At 38.5% G+C, this 16,649-nt stretch overlaps 3 protein-coding genes across 4 annotated transcripts; 1 reads left to right on the top strand and 2 right to left on the bottom strand.

Moving 5' to 3' along the window:
• Window positions 1-1,910: 1,910 nt before the first annotated feature.
• On the bottom strand, window positions 1,911-8,866 carry LOC109193060. Of its 2 annotated transcripts, none has more exons than XM_019343852.1 (2): window positions 7,194-8,866; window positions 1,911-1,922 (listed from the first exon to the last, which is right to left on the bottom strand). In XM_019343852.1, the coding sequence occupies exon 1, from the start codon at window positions 8,858-8,860 to the stop codon at window positions 7,400-7,402; it is 1,461 nt and encodes a 486-aa protein (XP_019199397.1). In that variant the 5' UTR covers window positions 8,861-8,866; the 3' UTR covers window positions 1,911-1,922; window positions 7,194-7,399. The 2 variants fall into 2 exon arrangements, with proteins under 2 accessions (XP_019199397.1, XP_019199398.1); XM_019343853.1 differs by lacking the exon at window positions 1,911-1,922 and having other exon boundaries at window positions 6,735-8,287; window positions 8,378-8,866.
• LOC109192882 lies at window positions 2,344-3,234 on the bottom strand. The gene has a single exon (XM_019343589.1). The coding sequence runs from the start codon at window positions 3,232-3,234 to the stop codon at window positions 2,344-2,346; it is 891 nt and encodes a 296-aa protein (XP_019199134.1).
• A 6,492-nt stretch (window positions 8,867-15,358) lies between the features above and the next one.
• LOC109192923 lies at window positions 15,359-16,295 on the top strand. Its single transcript, XM_019343636.1, has 2 exons — window positions 15,359-16,087; window positions 16,145-16,295. Exons 1-2 carry the CDS (start codon window positions 15,513-15,515, stop codon window positions 16,149-16,151), a joined length of 582 nt encoding a protein of 193 aa, XP_019199181.1. The 5' UTR covers window positions 15,359-15,512; the 3' UTR covers window positions 16,152-16,295.
• Window positions 16,296-16,649: the final 354 nt, after the last annotated feature.

Raw genomic sequence — 16,649 nt, 5'->3', positions numbered from 1 at the left:
GATCACCAAGATCCGAGCTATCTTTGATATGTGCTCTGGAGCATCATGGGCCAACTTGGACAGGATATCAACATCCGTATTGTCCAGTCGGGGAATATGGCAAACGGTATACCCTCGAAACAGAGCGAGCTTCTCTAGGGCCAGGTCTCGGTATTGCTGTAGTCGCTCTCCATTCACTTCATAATCGCCGAGGACCTGCCCGACCACGAGCGCGGAGTCCGTCTGGGCTCTCACGTACTCAGCCCCCAGGTCCCAGGCACATTGCAAGCCGTTAACAAAGGCTTCGTACTCGGCCTCGTTATTGGTCGGATGGAACTGATACATCAGGGCGAAATAGACTTTGAATCCTTCCGGGCTCGTGACAACTACGCCTCCTCCCGCACCCTTTTTACTGCTTGACCCATCGGTAGCCAATGTCCACCACTCAGCTTCAGGATCAGTAACCTCAGGGGGTCGGATTTCCCGAGCGGTGCATTCAACCAAGAAATCTGCCAGTGCTTGGCCTTTGATCGCTGGTCTCGGTTGGTACTCTATGGCATACTGGGTCAGCATCAACGCCCACTTGACTAGGCGGCCAGACGACGAAGCGGTTCGGAGGACAGGACCGATTGGCTGATCGGTTAACACGCGAATCACTCGGCCTTGGAAATAAGGAGCAGCTTCTTTGCAGCTGTATAAAGGGCATATACGACCTTCTCAAGCCGGGAGTATCGGAGCTCGTGACCATGTAGCGCGTGGCTTACATAGTACACCGGTCGCTGAACCCCTTCCGGATCGGTTCGGCACAAAACTGCGCTTACTGCACGATCGGACACGGCAAGGTATACGTCTAACTCTTCTCCGAGCTCGGGCTTCGAGAGCACAATCGGTGACATCAAGTATTCTTTCAACTCATCAAAAGCCGCTCGGCATTCTTCGTCCCAGGCGAAACCATTTACTTTACGCAATACCTTGAAGAAAGGTAAAGCGCGCTCGGCTAACTTGGAGAGAAACCGGCTAAGTGCCGCCAACCGACCGGTCAGCTGCTGGACTTCCCGAACGGTGGATGGTGGTTGCATGTCCAGTATTGCTTTGACCTTGGCCGGGTTGGGCTCGATCCCTCTCTTAGTCATCATATAACCGAGAAATTTCCCGGTTTGAACAGCAAACGTGCACTTCGTTGGGTTCAGCCGCAACTGGTACTTCCTCATGATCTGGAAGCACTCCCGAAGGTCCCGAGTGTGATCAGATCGGTCTCGACTCTTGACCAACATATCATCAATGTAAGCTTCTATCGTTCGGCCCAGGAGATCAGCAAAGAGCATATTGACCATTCTCTGGTAGGTCGCTCCTGCGTTACGGAGGCCGAACGGCATCACTCGGTAACAATACAACCCGTCCGGGGTAACGAATGCTGTTTTGCTTTCATCTTCATGGTGCATCATTATCTGGTGATATCCTTTAAAATCATCCATGAAACTCATTAAATCTGCCCCAGCCGTCTCATCGACCATCTGGTGGATACTCGGTAAGGGATACGGGTCGAGAGGGCAAGCCTTATTCAGGTCCGTGAAATCAATGCACATCCTCCATGCTGGTGGCTTGAGAACTAGGACAATGTTAGCCACCCACTCGGGATAGACGACTGGTCGGATGTGCTCAATCGCCGCCATCTTCTTGACTTCTTCGCGAACAAACTCGCAGCGATCAGACGATAAGTGCCGAGTCTTCTGCACGACCGGCTTCGCTGCAGGATCGACGGCTAACTTATGACAAATGACCGTTCGGTCGATCCCGGGCATGTCCTCGGGCCCCCATGCAAATACATCAGCGAACTCCCGAAGGATCGCCAAAACTTCTGCTCTGAGCTCGGGGGTGAGAGCCTGTCCAATTTTAATCTTCCTATCCGGTCGATCCTCGGATAAGGGAACCTCTTCGATCTCCTCGGAAGGCTCGGGCTGCTCTTTTCGATCGGTGGAGACTTCTTTCACGATCGTATTGACCCGAGAGGATGTACCAGTATCACGTCTATTGACTGCTCGGGTATAACACTTCCGGGCGGATTGTACGTCGCCTCGGACAACGCCACCCCATTCGGAGTAGGAAACTTCATACAAAGATGAGGCATGGAAATGATTCCACCAATCCTCATAATGGCAGGGCGGCCTAAGATGATATTGTGGACACAATGGAGGTTGACCACAACAAATTCCAACTCCGTCTTGACCGACTTCGGGGACGTACCGATCTCAACTCGGAGGACTATTTTGCCTTCGGGGTAAACGAGCGCCCCTGTAAATCCCGACAGTGGTACACCGACCGGAGTCAGCTCCTTCCTGTCAAGCCCAAGCTTCTCAAACACGTTCAAATAGAGGACATTGACAGTTTGACACTGCTTCCAGTGTCCACCATAACCCTCTGGACATCTGTCCCTTTGACATCTATCGTGACCACGAGCGTCTCCATGCCGTGGTCCGTGCTGCTAGGTTGGTCTTCACGGGTGAAGGTTATCGGTTCTATCTTTTGTCTCTTCCCGGTCTCTCGGGAATCTACCACTGCGACCGGGCAATTTTCCCTTGGTCGGGAAGCGTCCTCCAAGCCGCCAAAGATAACGTGGATTGTTGGCTTGCCCACAGGTCGACTGTTCGTTGGGGGATCGGGATCCCTTCGATCATCTCTTCTTTGGGATCCTGACTGATCGGAACGTTCGTCGCGATCGGAGCGATCGGAACGGTGATGGGAACGTCGGTAATCTCTCCGATCGGTGTTCTTCTTCGTCTCTTCTCTTTTGCCCACGCACTTATCTAACTTGCCATGGCTGAGCAAGTCTTCCAGCAATTGTCGTAGGTGGGTACACTCCTCGGTATCATGACCGGCACAACGATGATATGCACAGTGCTTGGTCTTGTCGGGACCATCTTGCCCGGGATGGGGGAGTTTAATCAAATTGCAGGACTGAGCATATTGCATTGCTTCCGCTGCGGATCGGTTAAGCGCTGTAAACTCACCAGGCTTGGTACGGGATCGGGGATGATCATCACCCGATCGATGATCCGCCCGGCCGGCCGGTTTACGAGACGACGTCCCGACCTCCTGCGAGCGTTTTACAGCATTGGCTTCCCCGGCATTAGCATAATCTGTGACCCTTCGGAAGGCCTCCTCGTACGTGGTCGGGGGATGAAGGATAAAATCCTGATAATGATAGCCAGCGCGGAGGGCTATGTGGAGCATATGAACGGCTGTGAGATCGTTCATAGGCTCTACCTCCAACACCGCGGCCTTTCATTTGACCAGAAAATCGGTCAAGCTCTCGCCTTCTATCTGCTTGGCTTTCTCCAGGTACATATAAGATTTCTTGACCACCCTGGAGGTAATAAACTTTCTCACGAACTGAATTGACAAGGTTTTGAAGTCAGCAATCGACCCCGGCTGCAAGGTTCGGAACCATTCCGCCGCCCGACCGGTGAGCGTGGAGTAAAAAGCTCGGCACATCACGGCGTCCGACACACCCTTGAAAATCATATTGCCATAAAAATCATTAACATGGACCTCAGGGTCCGTGCGGCCATCGTAAGTTTTCTCCCCGGGAACCTTTAAGTCGAGCGGGTAAGGTTGAGCCATTATCTCCGCCGTAAAAGGTGTTCTCAACAAAGTCGATTGATCAACCGGGGGCCTAACGGGATGCAAGTTCCTAAATTGAGCGAACTCTGCCTGAAGTTTATGGAGCAATCCTCGGGTCTCGTTGAGCTCAGCCATTTGGGCTTTGGCTTGCTTCCCGAGCCGTCTGTGCCTGACTCGCTTCTCGAGCACGTCGCCGTCGATGAGATCTCGACCCGCTATGCCCGATGATGCCTCCTGACTAACATCCTGCATTGGCACATCTTCTGCTGGCCGGCTTGAACCCGGTCCCAAGCGTTGGCGCATTGCCGGTCGCAAACGGTCAAAAGCTACTTCCCGTTCCCGTTCGACCTGCTCGGGATCTTCAGCTCGAGCGGAAAACTCCGCTGCTACTTGTGGATCCTGCCGTGGTGCCTCCATCACATCAGCACCCCCCGACCCCAACCGCGAACGAGCCGAGCGTCGAGCCCGAGAAGTGGGCTGAGGCTCCGGCTCTGTATGGGCAGTCGGGTATACTGGAGGGGCGGCGGCTGGAGCCGTGTACGCAGGCATGTATGGTGGATATCCAGTTGGAGATGGATAAAACACCGGCTGACCGGGCCAATATCCATAAGGCTGAGGTGTTAGGTATGGATACTGGCCAGGATACGGTACTTGCTGACCGGGTGGCGGAAATCCCGGTTGACCTGTCATCGGATAAGCGGGTTGAACATAATGCACTTGATGCTGAGCAGGTTGTTGAGCCGATGGATGTGGTGGAGAGAGGTTCAGATTGAGATCAACATTTTGACCTTGATTATCGCTAACTGCATCCGCCTGGTCGTAGTCGTTGAGGTTATTCATGAATGGAAATATCGTGCTGATGAAGAAGGTACCTGTGCCCGATTGACGTAGCGTTTGTGCATTGGTCCCCACGGACGGCGCCAAAATGATATCGTAAATTCCACGTGTGCGGTAATTAACAATAAGAGCGAGATCAATTAAAGCAAATAAATGGACTTTATTAATCACGCAAAGGCCCTAAGTAAAATCTACTTGGCAGTACCGAGTACCGACTGGATGCGGTCGGGAGTCTCTGGGTACAACCTATCGATCGTCCAAAAGTCCCCTACACTGTTACATCGGCGGGTATTTATAGCCGCGGGGGCCGGAGACACAAGTCCGGCCGTTCGGCATGCTTCCCACGTAACAAATACGTGTCATCCTTCCGGGTGCCCTGTGTGTCAGCGTCTGGTACTGCCACGTGTCTTTACTCAACATTCTCGCTCGATGGCTACCGCTCGGTGGTCGACACTTCCGGTCGGTCAATTACCAGTTGGGTACCGACCGGGCTCTTCTAAAGAAATCCGACCTGTAACCTGCAAAGCAATAAGATAAAGAACAAAGGCATGTCGGTCGGGGTATTCCCTACCAAAGTCGTTTAACCATTTTATAATTACATTACATAACATCCTATTTGACCATAAAGTGATAAAATAGAGTGAAGCAACAATATATAAATAAATTATATATATATACACATACATATATATACACACACGTGATGATTTAACAATACAGAGTGAAGCAGCCATAAATAGGTTTTTGAATTATTTTTTTTAAGCGCAATTAAGTCATTTTTATCAGTTAGTGACAGTTACCAATAAGGCAATAAGTTGCCCTTGCAAATTGATGATTTAAATCATTTAACCATTTTAAAATTACATAACCGCTATGTTTGTGAAACCTAGATGAAAAGGTAGCTGAAATTTGGAAAGTAGCTGAAAGCTAAAAAGCTATAAGCTAGGAGTTGAAAAATGAAGAGCTGTTAAACTAGTTGTTATGCTTGAAAGTGTTTGGTAAAATTAGCTGTTTGATAAGCTGACAAATGTAAAAAGAATAAAAAGAACATTTATCTTCAAAAAATTTAAATTGATTTGTGTACATATTAAAATTTAACATTTTGTCTTCAAAAAAATTTAACATTTTAAAATAAAACTATTAGCATAATCACGATCTAGCATCTCATAACATATTCATCCTATTTATCATATATATTAGATAATCAGTTTTAAAATAATAATAATAATAATAATAATAATAATAATAATAATAATAATAATAATAAAATGATAAAGGTGCAGATAAAGGATTTGTCATTTCTTTAAAATGTTTAATAATAATAATAATAATAATAATAATAATAATAATAATAATAATAATAATAATAAAGGATTTGTCGTGAAAATTGCAGATAAAGAAGAAGTGGGTTTTAATTGGGAAGGATACATGATGTTATTTTTTTTAAATAATAAGGATAAAAATAAAAAAAAAAAAAAAAAAGTTAAGAAGCTATAGCTTATTTTGAAACGCTACCTAAGGTAGCGTTCCAAAATAAGCTCTTATTTTAAGTTACGAACTTATTCAAAATAAGTTCTTATTTTAAGCTACGAGTTTGTTTTGGGAACATTACCAAACAGAGCTTATAGCTTATTAGTAGCTTAAAATAAGCTATAAGCTCCTAAATAAGCTCTGTCCTATTTGACTTATATAACAACAACTATAGTAACTACTACTACTATTGTGGATTTGTGGTAGACTGGTAGTCGTGACAATCATGACTACTTTCATCCGTTTTTTCTTCATCTCCATATCTAGCTACGAGGCGAAGAAGGAAAATTTCTTTCCTCTAAATGAAAAATGAAGATAAGAGACCATTCCATTTGCAGGCTCGGGCTCGTTTATTTTATAAAATTGTTTTCTACTCCGTATTTTTTATTTTCTAATTTTTCTGTTTTCATGTTTTATATATTCTTTGTTTTCTGTTTAGAAAACTTATTTACTAACAATTATTTTTTTTCAAATTTATTTGTTAGACTAATGTTATACAATTAATTCAAGTATAATTTTGAGTGATTTTTGAACCTTATATTAAAAATACTTTTGGATATGTTTAGTTCAAATGAAATAAATAATATAATTTTTACTTGTAAGATTTTTACATTTGATATCTGAACCAAATTTATATCGGTATATAACAAGAAAAAAAAATCCGAACAATAACATATTAAGTTCACCTAAAATTTAGTTTAGATAATTGTTGGAATAATGGACTACATTGAAGATGAGAAGCAGAGAGAACAGATTGAAGAAGAATATGAAGAATCAAACTTGTTTATTTGGAAAATAATGTCTTGAAATGTACAGATAACGAAGCAGAGAAATGTTATATATAATGGATAAAATTGAGAAGATGATATCAAGTTGGTTACAACCAACTAACAGATGGAAATACAAGAACACCCCTAACTGCTCTACTGGTGGCTGCATGCTGGCTTGAACTGTCATCCTCCAACACCCCCCCGTAAGTTGGAGCGTGTAGATTCTACATGCCCAACTTAAACACAAAAGGTAGTGAGGACTGCAAACATAGGCTACTCATTGAGTTCACCAAGGATGGTGGACCTTTCTGAATCATCTTGTAAAGCATCTGCAAAAGCCTTTAATTGTTGGAAACAGACATCGAAAGTTTTTCCTGCCTCTCTTTCTTGTAAAAGTTCCCCGATGCAGGCTATAACTCCAATTATATGTCTCCTCTCATAATGACCAAGAATGACCCACTTGCATCCAATATCATTTAACTGCTCCACACTGATTTCTCCAGTAAAAGCTCCATTCTTTCCAATCCAACAATTCTGAGCAGAAATCTCAACCCGATTAGTTAAATTGTTCTTTACTTGATCAATATACAGAAAAGGAGGTGCCACCACCACATCAACATCAGGCTCCAGCTTTGAACTGTTCAAGTCAGAGACTAGCTTGGCTATAGACTCTTTTGTTCCATTACGTTTCCACCAACATCTTGCATAACTCTTTTGAGAATTGAAACCTGCAATATCTGCGGAGCAGTAGAGACAAGAGTTTCCATGAAAATAATGACCTCATTTGCATATTCATTTCCCCCTTGAGGAGGATCATCAACCATCCAATTTACAATCTCTATCAGCATGAAAAACCCATCAACTTTTTGCTTAAGCAACCCAGACAGCATCTCTTCAACCTTATTACTGGCTTTAGTCAATGGAAACTGCCTCCTGCCCCTCTCCACCATTCTCAACGGAATCCCTGAAAGTTGTGCAGCATGGCGAAAGAAGAAATCACAAGCCCGTTCAAACATTGCCATATTTGATGCCATCATGGAAGAAAATTGTGCAACGAAAGGAAATGCAGGAACTGTGACTACGGCTTTGGAAACTTTGTCATTCAAAAACTTGGATGCATCATCCACAAGCTTTCTCACGACCTGAGCAGATATATTTTCAGCAGCAAACTGCTTACCAATAGCTGAGCAATCAAATTTAACGTTTCCATTCTCATCCCTAATAACATCATAGGAAACTTGTTTAGACTCCTCATAAAGAGCGACACCGCACTCTGCAGCAATGTTTCGGATCAATTTAGATGCATTAGCATCGGCAGCCACAATCAAGTCACGAATTGAATGCTCGTTCAAAACAAACTTAAAATTGTTTAAAACTTTCAACAAATTCCGAGCTGTTATCTCCCGCCACATCTTCTGCGGCTCCACTCCCGGCGCCATCTCCTCACCGGCGGTGCTCTTCTTCGTTTCTCTCCGAACAAATTTCGGATCGAAAGACTCAACCACTGTGGCTGAATCGGAGGATTGTTCAATTTGTTTTTGGCTAAGACTCTGACTCGAAGTTTCACTTTCGTCGATTTCTCTCACGATTTCACTGTTTGGCTTCCTAGCTTTGCCGGACAACGCAAAACTCGGACGAGCTCCTTCCTTCCGCTGCGGAACGACTGTGGAGATCGCCTGAACTGGTGATTGAATGACTGGAAACGACGGACAAGCTCCCTGGATCGCCTTCCGCTGCGGATCGGCTACGGAAGTCCGCTGCTCCGAACCCAGATTCCTCTGCGGAATCCTTGGTGATGTTGATCGGACTGGCGCGTCGGCATTGTTGTTACACTGCGTAACAATAATTCTCTCAATCGCCTGGGATTGAAGGAGAGACATCAGCTTATTCAACTGCTCAGAGATGCCTAGATCATCTAAGTTGAGGCTCCTGTGAGCACGATTGATCGAGTTCCTCTGCGGAACTGAACGATTGATCGAGTTCCTCTGCGGAACTGACTCTGGAACAATACGAGAAAGGAATCGCAGGAATAGAGATTGTGCGATCGGAGTGGTAGCCAGCGTCTCCTGCTTCACGCCGGCGACGGTAGAGACGGCGGCGTAGGATCGCGGCTCTGATACCATGTTGGAATATGGACTACATTGAAGATGAGAAGCAGAGAGAACAAATTGAAGAAGAAGAAGAAGAAGAATCAAACTTGTTTATTTGGAAAATAATGTCTTGAAATGCACAGATAACGAAGCAGAGAAATGTTATATATAATGGATAAAAGTGAGAAGATGATATCAAGTTGGTTACAACCAACTAACAGATGGAAAGACAAGAACACCCCTAACTGCTCTACTGGTGGCTGCATGCTGGCTTGAACCGTCATCCTCCAACAATAATATTAATATTTTTGAGCTAATATTTAAAATATTTTTAGATATATTCATTTGAATGAAATGTGTGTGTGTGCGTGTGTGTGTGTGTGTGTGTGTGTGTGTGTGTGTGTATATATATATATATATATATATATATATATATATATATATATATATATATATAATTTTTACTTTGAAGTCTAATAGTGAAATTTCAATATCTGATATTCGAATTGAACTAAATTTGTATTATGATATAACATGACTAAAAATATCCAAATCAATAATAATATATTGAGTTCAATCAAAATCTAAAACTTGGTGTAAAGTTTAAGTTTTAATTGTGATAATGTGAATAATGTATAACTTTAAGTGTATGCAAATAAGTTGTGTTTATATAGGTAAATGCTAGTAGAAAAGATAGAATTGAAGATATTGATAAGTAAAAGGAGATGATAATGAGTGTAATTATAGTAATGAATAAATATGTAAGTAGATAATAGTGAGAATGTGATTATAATAGTGATTATATAGTCAAATAGATGATAGATGATTATGTTTTTCATTTAGAAAATTATTTTTAAGGGCATCCTCAATAGTGGGGGTTTCACTACTGGAAATTCTGAAATTTCTGACCACCTGAAAGTTATCTTAAATCAAGTCGAAAGCCTTGTTCCGACCATTTTTGGTATCCGGAAAAACCCTTGTTGCTATTTCCGACCACTTTTTACTTTAAACTTGATTTAAGATCACTTTTAGGTGGTCTGAAATCCAATAATTTCCAGTAGTGTTTTGGTGTGTTATTTGAGGAGTTTTTGTAAATGTGATTAGGAAATAAAAAATGAGATAAGGAGGGTAAAAAAAAAAAACAAAAAACAAAATGTCAGCAAAAGAAAAAAGTAAAAAAAAAAAAAAAAAAGGAAACGACGCTTTTGGCCCCTCAATTGTTTTAGTTTTGAAAATTTAGCCCCTCTCAATTGATTTGAGCAAACTTAACCCTTTAATTATTTATAATGTAGCACATTTGGTCCCTCATGTTATATAATTAGAATTATTTTTGATAATTTATATAATTTATTCATTCAAAATTAAAAATATTTTTATAATAAATAAATACATAAATTAAAAAATTAAAAATTAAAAAAAAAAAAAGAAAAAAAAAAGAGAAGAAGAACAGCCACCGGCGAGGACAGCCGGTGGCTGTTCTTCTTCTTTTTTTTTTTTTTTTTTTTTGAATTTTTAAAATTTTTAATTTATGTATTTATTTATTATAAAAATATTATTAATATTGAATGAATAAATTATATAAATTATTAAATATAATTCTAATTATATAACATGAGGAGGGACCAAATGTGCTACATTATGAACAATTAAAGGATTAAGTTTGCTCAAATCAATTGAGAGGTGCTAAATTTCTAAAACTAAAACAATTGAGGGGCCAAAAGTGCCGTTTCCCCAAAAAAAAATAAAAAGAACTTGAAACGGTTGGGCGCGAATGTGCAGCCAACGCCAATTTTTTTGCTTGCTTCTTTTCTTTGTGGGGCCCTCATAAGGGAATAAAGAACCCCAACATCCTGCAACACGTACACTCTCCTCTCACTCTCCTCCACTTTGCCAATTTTTCCTCAAAACCTTTGCACAACCCCCTTAATGGGATGCCCTAAAAGTTCTCCAGATTTCTAGAAAACTAAAAAATACATTTTTTTTTCAATTTTTAAAATAAAAAATTGTACTAGTAAACATGTTTTTTGTTTTCTATTATCTAATCTTTAAAAAATTAGAAAAATTCTCTAATTAATAAAGGAGCCCGATCTCCATTCATGAAGGCCATCAATACAAAATTTAAAATAAGTATGATTTAACATTTATGTAAGCTATAACTTGAATGTTACCAGCAAAATAAATTAAAGAAAAGATATAATTATATTTTCTGAGTAAGTTCCAAACCTTATTTGACATATATATATATATATATATATATATATATATATATATATATATATATATATATATATATATATATATATATATATATATATATATATATATATATATATATATATATATATATATATATATATATATGAACTAATGTCAGAATGTGATAAAAATTACCAATTTAAAATTAAAATAGAAAGAAACGAAGACCGAATTGGAACATATTACATACATCAAATAATCCGATAGGAAGGAGGCTAAGCTAAGCGACAAATTTAATTAACATGGGAGAAGAGAATCCTAAGATACATATGACACTGCACAAAAGAATAATGGGTGTTGGTTTCAAAAAAAAATAATAATAAAATAAAATAATGGGTGTTGCCCACTCTACATGACAATATAAGATAAGACTAAAATGCATGTTACGTTCATCACAATTAATGGGTGGGGATATGATGCATGGGGCCATATATGTGAAGCCACTGCACACAGATATGATGAACTGACTTAACACCATCTTCATTTAATGTGCATGCATTATATATATTTATGCCTACCAAATTACTATACACTTCACTTCATTATATTTCCCATTTTGTAATTAAACCCATTATATTGCAGCAGTCAACGTTTCTTTAATTTGGATCCGATTGATTAAAACTTTAGTTATTAGGTTGAACCAATTAAGAAGATCTATCTGTGAGAGATTTTGTCTTTAGATTGGGTGTATGTCAACTAATCCACTATCCACATGCATAATCTTCTGATTCTTCTCCCAGATCCCTCATATGCATTCACAAATTAAACAAAACATCCTAAGATACTCCAAGGATACCATTCTGTAAAATAAGCCATTTTCAGTTTTTGACAAAGTATTATAGTCAGTATAACGTAGTGTATGTATGTTAAACAAGTAGACATGCAGAAATACTAGTAAAGTTTTGCCGGAAAATAATTAAAGTAAAACTGCTTAATTACATACAGTAGGTAGGGTGAAAAACATGGTTCATTATTATTATAACGGCGGGTGAAACATAATAAGTTGTGGGTTGAAATCTGGGCGCACTTCATTCATTATCATGATTGTTCACATTTCTGTTATACAAATGTCATTATTGTTGATCATTATATATATTAATCGCAGAACGTTACGTTATATGCGTATACTGATGCAAAACTACAGAATTGATAGGGTAGGTGTGGACAGTACAAAAATGGTTGACTGTTGAGGTTGTGATAAAGAAGATAAGAAGGCGTGCCACCAATTTCAGTTGATTTTTAGACGATAGATTGTGGATCATGATATAGGATTGAGCCTGGATAGTTATTAGAGTTCGTGGCGAACTTTTTATGAGCACCAGACACTGTAATTTACCTCTGTATCATCTTAGCTTGTTGAGAAATCGTAAAGCAAGAGACACTGTTGGAAATTATGGATTTCGACCATCTGAAAATGATCTTAAATCAAAACCTTGTTCCGATCATTTTTGATATTCGAAAAAACTTTTGTTGTTATTTCTGATCACTTTTTACTTTCGATTTGATATAAGATCACTTTCAGTGGTCGGAAATTACATAATTTTCAGCCGTTAGATTTTAGCATTTTGTGGGTAATTAAGAAGTTAAGAGGGTTAGGTTTGACGTGGGATGAGTAGGAAGTAGCTAGCTAGGTAGAGAGGTTGTTTCCCTGTAGCGAAGCACGTGAATTGATGCCTCAAAGTGCGAAGAAATCACAAAAGCAGATTGCACTATATTAATCACTTAATTAATCTCAGCTGACTGCACAATAATAATGTAAAAAATATTCCATTTCTGCAAATTAATTAACTCTGAAAGGGATATATAGAGAGAGGGGCATGCGGACGATGCATGTTTGTGTTTGCATCGGATCCTTCGCCCAAGAAGGCTATTAATTGAACACATCCACTACCTTCTCTCAGATCCTAAACATATAAGAAAGCTAAAATCCAAAAAAACAATAATTTCTTCAAATTAATTCACACCCATATTTTGTATACACCATGCCACTTCAAGGTAGGGGTGGACACTTCAATTCGATTTATCCGAACCAAATTGATCTGAATAGAATCAAACTGAGCCGAACTAGTAATAGAAAATTGAACGGTTCGATATCGAACCGAACTAAAACCGAACAATTTAACAAAAATCGAACCAAATCGAATATCATATGATTTAATAATAATAATAATAATAATAATAATAATAATAATAATAATAATAATAATAATAATAATAATAATAATAATAAAAAAGTAAATCCAAGTCCCTTGATACCTGCTCCGCCGTTTAGTTCTTATTCTCACTGGTATCTTCCTTAAATTTTTTATTCAATTTTTTTTATAGCTTGTTCTCTACATTGCACTTTTGTTGTTTGTCGCAATTGTTCTCTACCTCACAATTATATCTAACTTGAGTTATATTTACAATATTCAGTATTTTCCTTAGTTTCGTGTTTCTATAAATTTAATGTGCTTTACAGTCATTCTAATTTTGATTTTCATTGCACTAGAATTAATTTTTAGTATTGGAATATATTGCAAGTGCACTAGCAATGACAGGTTGTGTCTAAAAATTAACTATATAGTACTTTACCCTTGTTCTTCTAATATCAACTATACAGATAGATGATTATTCATCTTGTCAATAAAAATATCCCAAATGAACCCACTGAAGAGTCGGTTGTGCAAAAAAGTTGACTGATGCTTGGTAATTAGTACTTAGTATTGTGTTTGAATTTTGGATTGCTATTTTGTTATATAATGTTTAGAGTTTGGATTTGGATTTTGTGATTATGTGAATATGTATTGTTTGGTAGTATATTCGAAAAATTAGGAAATGTTGAAATTATGAAATTTTAAACCGAACCGAATTAAATCCGAACCGAAACTGAACCGTTTCAAACCGAATCAAAACCAAACCAAACTCTAATGTTAAACTGAATAGTTTAACTTTTTTTAAAATCGAAATTGAAACCGAAAAAATCGAACCGAAACCCGAAACGCCCACCCCTACTTCAAGGTGGGTAGTGAAGACTTTAAATTTATACACAAAATACTGTGATGATCTAGTCTTTCCTATAGATAAATCAGCAATAATTATTTTTTTCTTTTTAAATAGCACTATGCATTTTGACACATATGGCACTCTATGCTTCAATTCTTGTGTGATATTTTAATACATGTCCCTTACACCATCTACATCAAATTCCAACGTTTTAAATGTTGACCAAATTTTTGAAAATTAAATAAACAAATAGTGAGAGGTTAAACTTAATATATGTTGGTGATTTTATGTGTTAGTTGAATTGGTGAGATCAATTCCGATGTAATTTAAGATTGACTCAGACCATGTGGATAAAATTTAATATTAAACTTTACAAATAAAAATAAACAAATTTTAATTTTCTTTTTCTTTTTTTTTTTTAAAAAAAAAAAGAAGAAAACGTTGGGGTGGTAGGGTGGCCACTCCCTTTCTCTCCTCCTCCTTCATCTCCTCCTCCTTCGTCTCTGGTAGATACGAAGGAGGGAGGAAGGGGGTGGTGTCAGACGAAGGACCTGTCTCACGCCACCCCCCTTTCCCCCTTTCATAGTCTCTAGCAGAGACAAATGACCGGTCTTTGTTACCGATCAGAGACAGTCTCTTCGTCTCTAACTCGAGACGAAGACTTTTCTTCGTCTCTGGTTGGAGATGAAGGAGGAGGGGACAGGAAAGGGGTGGCTGGTGGCCACCCTGGCTGTCATTATTATTATTATTATTATTATTATTATTATTATTATTTTATTAATTTTTTAATTTTAATTTTAATTTTTAAAATTTATTATTAAAAATAACAATGTATCATTCACATAAGCAGACAACCTGATGAAATGTGTGGTAACCTGCTATTAGGTGAAATTGTATACATTTGAGGTGTTCAATGTTCTAATCATATTTTTTTTTTGTTCAGTGACTTAATTGCATTTTTAGGTTACGTTCAATGGTCAATTTGGACCTTATTCATTATTATTATTATTATTATTATTATTATTATCAAAATTTAACCAGTCTTGGTCCTCTTGGAAGGACCACGGTGATTAAAATTTGATAGTTAAAGGATCATGAATGGTTAAGTACTTGAACCACAGAGATAATTTAAAAGTCCAAACACTGCAGTTGCTCAATTTAAAAATTTAAAATTAAAAATGTTAAAATCACTATAATCAGAGTACCTTGTTATACATTCTCCTGCTATAAATACATAGCTTTTGTTTTTTCCTCTCCTTTATATATCTTTCTTGAATTATTCGTCCTCATATCACCTCACCTCTCATCTCCTAGGTATCTAGGCCTCACAATTCAAAAGCCCTTAGCTTGCCTTTAAGGTTGTTTGCTTGCTCACTGTCTATTCCTCTTGCCATTATATTACCTCACTTACACTTTATGTTCTCACATATTCGAATCCTTCTTCATGGCTAATTTCCAAGCAAATAATTCTCCTTCTTCTTCTATGGCTTCCACTATTTTTCTCTCTGAAAAAGACTTGGCATCAACCGCACTAAATTCCATGGACTGCAACTTCTTAAGAGAAACAGTATTCTCAAGACCCACTCTCGACGACTTTCCAGAAACTTGTCAGATGGTTACGTCATCGTCTTCTTCCAGAAAATTAGAATCAGACCACCATCATGAAGGCCGGCGTCAAGAAGGAGACAATAACGGGAAAGTCTCCGAAAAACACCAGCAAGAGAATAGATACGATGTTTTGGTTTCTTCTTTGAAGGTCAAACTGACGACAAACAGTACTGGAGTAAACAAGGAGAAAGAAGATAAAGAAGAAGAAGAAGGGTGTAAAACTCCAACGTCGCCGGAGTATAAGATCCCGGCGGCTTGCCCGCCGGCTCCGAGAAAGCCAAAGGCTATGCCGGCAAAGAGTAGAAGAGGTTGTCACAAAAGGGTTTTTCTTGATTTGTCAGATGAGACTGAATCTTTGTTTCCTCCACTCCTTCTGGCTGATCTTGGTAAAAAGATCAAGAAAATTAGGAGCAGTTAATTATTATTAATTATTTCTAGCTATATATTCGGTCTTTGATCGAATTAATGTAGTTAATTGATGATCAATCTTATTTTTAGCCTTACTTTATTCATCATAATAATTTGACTTATAAGTAAGCTATATAGCTAGATGCAGATCCGGTTCTGTATAATGCAGCAAATTCAATGTACAATAATTCATCTCTATAACATATATCTCATCTATTAATTAACTTCTTCTTCTTCTTCTTCTTCTTTTTTTTTTTTAATCTTCTTCTTCTTTCTTTTTAATTGTTTTTTGGGTTTTTTGTTTTTGGGTTACATTATTATGATATGAGTTTGGTAACTTCCCTAATTCCTTCGGGTCTAATTATGGTAATAAGAGCATAGGGGAAATCTTAGGATAATCATGCTCCTAAATTTAGGAAATTGTAATATTGCATACGTACTAAATTATAGAAAATCAAGAAGAACTGATGGACAGAATCATATATATATATACATACATGATAATTTACCTTCCATAATTATTTTCTTGATATTTTTATATATTAATTATAAGTGGGTATAAAGA

Source organism: Ipomoea nil, unplaced genomic scaffold, assembly GCF_001879475.1.
Source record: "Ipomoea nil cultivar Tokyo-kokei standard unplaced genomic scaffold, Asagao_1.1 scaffold1834, whole genome shotgun sequence".
Classification (NCBI taxonomy): domain Eukaryota; kingdom Viridiplantae; phylum Streptophyta; class Magnoliopsida; order Solanales; family Convolvulaceae; genus Ipomoea; species Ipomoea nil.
Note: the sequence above shows the minus strand (reverse complement) of the source record. Positions and strands in the feature narration are given on the sequence as shown.

Coding starts and splice junctions, on each gene's coding strand:
- LOC109192882 (XM_019343589.1), bottom strand. CDS start 3,234: ATGAACGATCTCACAGCCGTTCATATGCTCCACATAGCCCTCCGCGCT.
- LOC109193060 (XM_019343852.1), bottom strand. CDS start 8,860: ATGGTATCAGAGCCGCGATCCTACGCCGCCGTCTCTACCGTCGCCGGC.
- LOC109192923 (XM_019343636.1), top strand. CDS start 15,513: ATGGCTAATTTCCAAGCAAATAATTCTCCTTCTTCTTCTATGGCTTCC.